This window comes from Sprattus sprattus, assembly GCF_963457725.1.
Source record: "Sprattus sprattus genome assembly, chromosome: 16".
Classification (NCBI taxonomy): Eukaryota; Metazoa; Chordata; class Actinopteri; order Clupeiformes; family Clupeidae; genus Sprattus; species Sprattus sprattus.
This window is the reverse complement of record NC_137914.1, coordinates 3,361,556-3,365,770: the sequence shown is the minus strand read 5'-3', so window position 1 is coordinate 3,365,770 and position 4,215 is coordinate 3,361,556. Positions and strand designations below refer to the sequence as shown.

Here is a 4,215-nt window from a genome sequence, read left to right as displayed (position 1 = left end):
CTCCCTACAGGACAACAGAAACAGCCAGCTCTTAATGCTAACCAGCTCTTAATGCTAACCAGCGCTTAATGCTAACCAGCTCTTAATGCTAAACAGCTCTTAATGCTAAACAGCTCTTAATGCTAAACAACTTTGAAGTCTATCTATCTCTGAATGCTAGCCAGCTCTGAAAGCTATCCAGCTCTGAAATCCTACCCAGCTCTGAATGCTAACAAGCCCTGAATGCTAGCCATCTCTGAATGCTATCCAGCTCTGAATGCTTACCATCTCTGAATGCTATCCAGCTCTGAATGCTTACCATCTCTGAATGCTTTCCATCTCTGAATGCTATCCATCTCTGAATGCTAGCCATCTCTGAATGCTATCCATCTCTGAATGCTAGCCATCTCTGAATGCTAACCAGCTCTGAATGCTAGCCATCTCTGAATGCTAACCAGCTCTAAAATCCTACCCAGCTCTGAATGCTAACCAGCTCTGAATGCTATCCGGCTCTAAAATCTTATCTAGCTCTGAATGCTATCCAGCTCTGAATGCTAACCAGCGCTGAATGCTAACCACCCACTAAAGTACCAGATTGTACTTTTGTCTATTTACAGCAAAGCAGGAAGCATCAGACACAATGTTTTACAGAAATGTGAATAAGATCAGTACATGAAGGACCAGTGCATCCTAAAGTGAGCCTGATGCAAGGGTCAAGTCCCAGCAATGTTCAAGTGGATAAATTACTTTCCTAAATAAAACTTACATATTTACAAAATATGGATAAAACAGAACAGTTTTTTTGCGTGTTTTTTTCTAAAATGTAGAAAATGACCCTCTCCCCATCCATACCACAGGACCAATGGGTGTGGGTCCAGGCCACACTGGTACCGGTGCCGGTTGCCCGGGCCACCCTGGCTGTCCTGGGTTGAAGGGCCAACCGGAGGTGGGCGTCCCCTGGGGGGTGTACCCGGGAGGGCAGGGGTTGGTCGGGGTGCAGCTGGGCTGGGCTGGCTGGACCGGTGGCTGGGTCGGCGCCGAAACAGGCCAGCTGGGTTGGGCCGGTGGCTGGGTCGACTGGCCTGTGGGGGGAGGGGGAGTGGGAGTGGGCTGGGCTGGTTGGGCTGGTTGGGTTGGCTGGGCCGGCTGGGGGGGCTGGGCGGGCCAGGTTGGCTGCTGGCTGGGGGCGGGCCAGGTGGGCTGAGAAGGCTGAGTCGGCTGGGTGGGGGCGGGCCAGGTTGGCTGAGAAGGCTGAGTAGGCTGGGGGGGCTGGGCGGGCCAGGTGGGCTGAGTAGGCTGGGTGGGGGCGGGCCAGGTGGGCTGAGAAGGCTGGCTTTGGGCTGGCCAGGTGGGCTGCTGGCTGGGGGCGGGCCAGGTTGGCTGGCTGGGGGCTGGCCAGGTGGTCGGGGGGTTGGGGGGGCACGCTGGCCAGCATGGCTGCTGCTGCTGAGGACAGGGTTGTCCAGGCCATATGCCATTCCCCTGCTGGCCAGCAGGGGGACAACCAGAGAGGGCGTTAACAGGCTGAGGGGGAGAGAGAGAGGTATGGTGTACAGGGGTTACTGTGGAGCTATACATAGGTAAACACACAATTATGTTCTAATAAAACTGTGATTTATGAGGTAGCATCAGTTTAGTTAAGTGCAGAGTTCTATTTCAAACAAGAAGTAATCCCTTTTTGTAAGAGAATCATGTGCTGCTTCAGTAGGGAAAACGGAGAAGTACTTACTTCCATGTTATCTGTAAGTGGAGAGAAAGATGGAAGAGAAATACCAGATTATTTGCAGAACAGTACTGAGAGACTGACACTGAAAAGGTTTCTTGTTGAAATAAGTGCTTCAGTAAATGCTTTATTGTTCTTTTTACCCTGGCAGCACTGTATTATCTAAACAGTCATGCTTATAAAGCCACTTTGAATTTGAATTGTGATATGCAGATTTGCTAGAGTAAACAACCTGAAAAGGTTTTGCTGAAATTGGTGTTGTTTAAATAACCAGTCACTTGACCAGTAGTTTTGTAATAAAGTTAACTTTTATATTTCTTTTTACTTTGGTTTTTAAGTAGCACATGTGACAATCTGACTTTCTGTCATACTTTGTGAATATTTGACTTTTTGTCACATGAAAATACCACAGATGTCCTTTAGAGGGCAACATTGAACAGCCATCTCCAGACCACACAAAGAGGGATTGGTGCTTTACAAATACACATTGATCTGCAAATACAAATCCCTTTTTTTTCAGAGATAATCCCAAAGCCAGCATTCTCTCAAATAAATAGAAATCATGACTGTCAGTTAAATACATGAATGGATTACAAATGTGACAGAGGCAGAGATATCATCAAAATATGCATCTGTGAGGCACTGACAAGAACCAACATTACACTAACCAAGACACTACTATATAGGTATATATAAAATATTAACCAGCTCTGAATGCTAACCAGCTCTGAATGCTTGATACTACTGTATGTATATGTAGGTATATATAATTAAGAATAAATGTGTATAAATGAGTGTAGTTTCTGAGGCAGGGAATAGCTACCTATGGGCCTTGGGTGAGTTGAATTTCTTTGTCATGGACTAGCTACCTATGCTATGCTACCTAATGACCAGGATAAGACAGGACAGTCCCGCTTGTCTGCAGAACACAGACGCCTTTCTCCTCCTTCCCACAACCACTGTTCTGTTCCGCTCGCCTAGGACTGCAGATGACGGCCATTAAATCATTACTGACCACCCAATTCAAATATGCATCTCCTGGACACAGAGAAAGCTAAAAAAAATCACTCTGAACACGGACAGCTCTTAAAAACACACTCTAGCACACGGAGGTAACGAGATGTATAACTCACTGACCACCCAACTCAAATCTACATCTTAACAACCATTTTTCACTCTCAAATTTGTATCCCTTGGATATTGACACAGCTTAAAAAAAACAACACTTTCCATGTTAAAGAGATAACTTGGCCATTAGCACTAGAGTATGTCTACTCTGACATCAGAAGAACTGAGCTCAAAGCCATGAAGATCTGTTAAGGATGATAGCATGCAGACATGCGCTGTCTCCTCTTAAAGCATGTCAACATGCTAACGCTTTTGCTGGACGGGGGAAGGATAAACTCAAAATGATTTCCCCTGACAGCAGTCAGCTTGGGGACATCTCTTGGCCGGATCTGGGCCAGAACTGAGCCGGATCTGAGCCGGATGTGGGCTGGATCTGGCCCACATCTGCACACTGGGTCAGGGCCACATCTCCTCTAGTCGCCTGCCAACTGACTCCTCACTTAAGCTTAATTTAAAACCCCTCATGGCTTGCAGGGCGTCTTCTTTAATTTATGCAGCACCTCTAATACACACAAACACTCTAACTGAGTGCTCTATCATGCCCAAGTACACTGTACTGATGTTTTCATATACTTTTATATGCCAGCACGTTGGGCAATGATTTTTTAAGAAAGTAGTAATAATGTGGTCAATACAATCGTACCTGTTATGTATGTCATTAACAATCAATTCGATCAATCCTATAAAAACTTACCTGTCATGTATCTTCTCAATCAATTCGATCAATCCTATACAATAGTACCTGTCATGTATCTCCTCAATCAATTCGAACAATCTTATACAAATGTTCCCGTCATGTATCGTCTCAATCAATTCGATCAATCCTATACAAACGTACCTGGCATGTATCTTCTCAATCAATTTGATCAATCCTATACAAACGTACCTGTCATGTATCTTCTCAATCAATTTGATCAATCCTATAAAAACCTACCTGGCATGTATATTCTCAATCAGTCCTATCAGTGTTAGGGAAGCTGCACAGACATTGAATCAGTAATTTCTTCCCGTTAAACCAGCTTAATAAGGTTCAGATGGGACTGGATTTTAAGATCCTATAGACTATAATGGAATACACTGCAACAGAATAGAGTGGAATAGAGCTGAGAGAATTTGAACAGAACTGAGTGAAAACTAACTGAAACTTAAAGTTGAGTAGAGAGTAATGAGATTTACCAGTTTAAAAGTTAAAATGAGAAAAATGAGATTTACCTGTTTAAAAGACTCAGTGCTGTCCGAAGCTGACCTGTTGGAGAGACTCACACACACTCACACTCACACACACACACACTCTCTGTTTAAAGAGACTTGGAGTACTCACACCCACAGACACACACTCTTATAGCTGCCTCCTCTGAGGAGTCCCTCCCTCTCTATCTCTCTCG

The 4,215-nt window shown here is 44.9% G+C and overlaps 1 protein-coding gene across 1 annotated transcript in view; it reads right to left on the bottom strand.

The window, feature by feature from the left end:
- Nucleotides 1–1,714, bottom strand: part of LOC308377730 (uncharacterized protein) — a gene marked incomplete at both ends in the record, with an annotated part of 3,508 nt that extends 1,794 nt beyond the window's left edge. Inside the window, 3 exons of the mRNA XM_080854469.1 lie at nucleotides 1–4; nucleotides 832–1,503; nucleotides 1,709–1,714. The exon at nucleotides 1–4 is cut by the window's left edge and continues 85 nt beyond it. Coding sequence (XP_080710595.1) covers nucleotides 1–4; nucleotides 832–1,503; nucleotides 1,709–1,714 — 682 coding nt within the window. The remainder of the gene's footprint in view (nucleotides 5–831; nucleotides 1,504–1,708) is intronic.
- Between the last annotated feature and the right edge of the window lie 2,501 nt (nucleotides 1,715–4,215).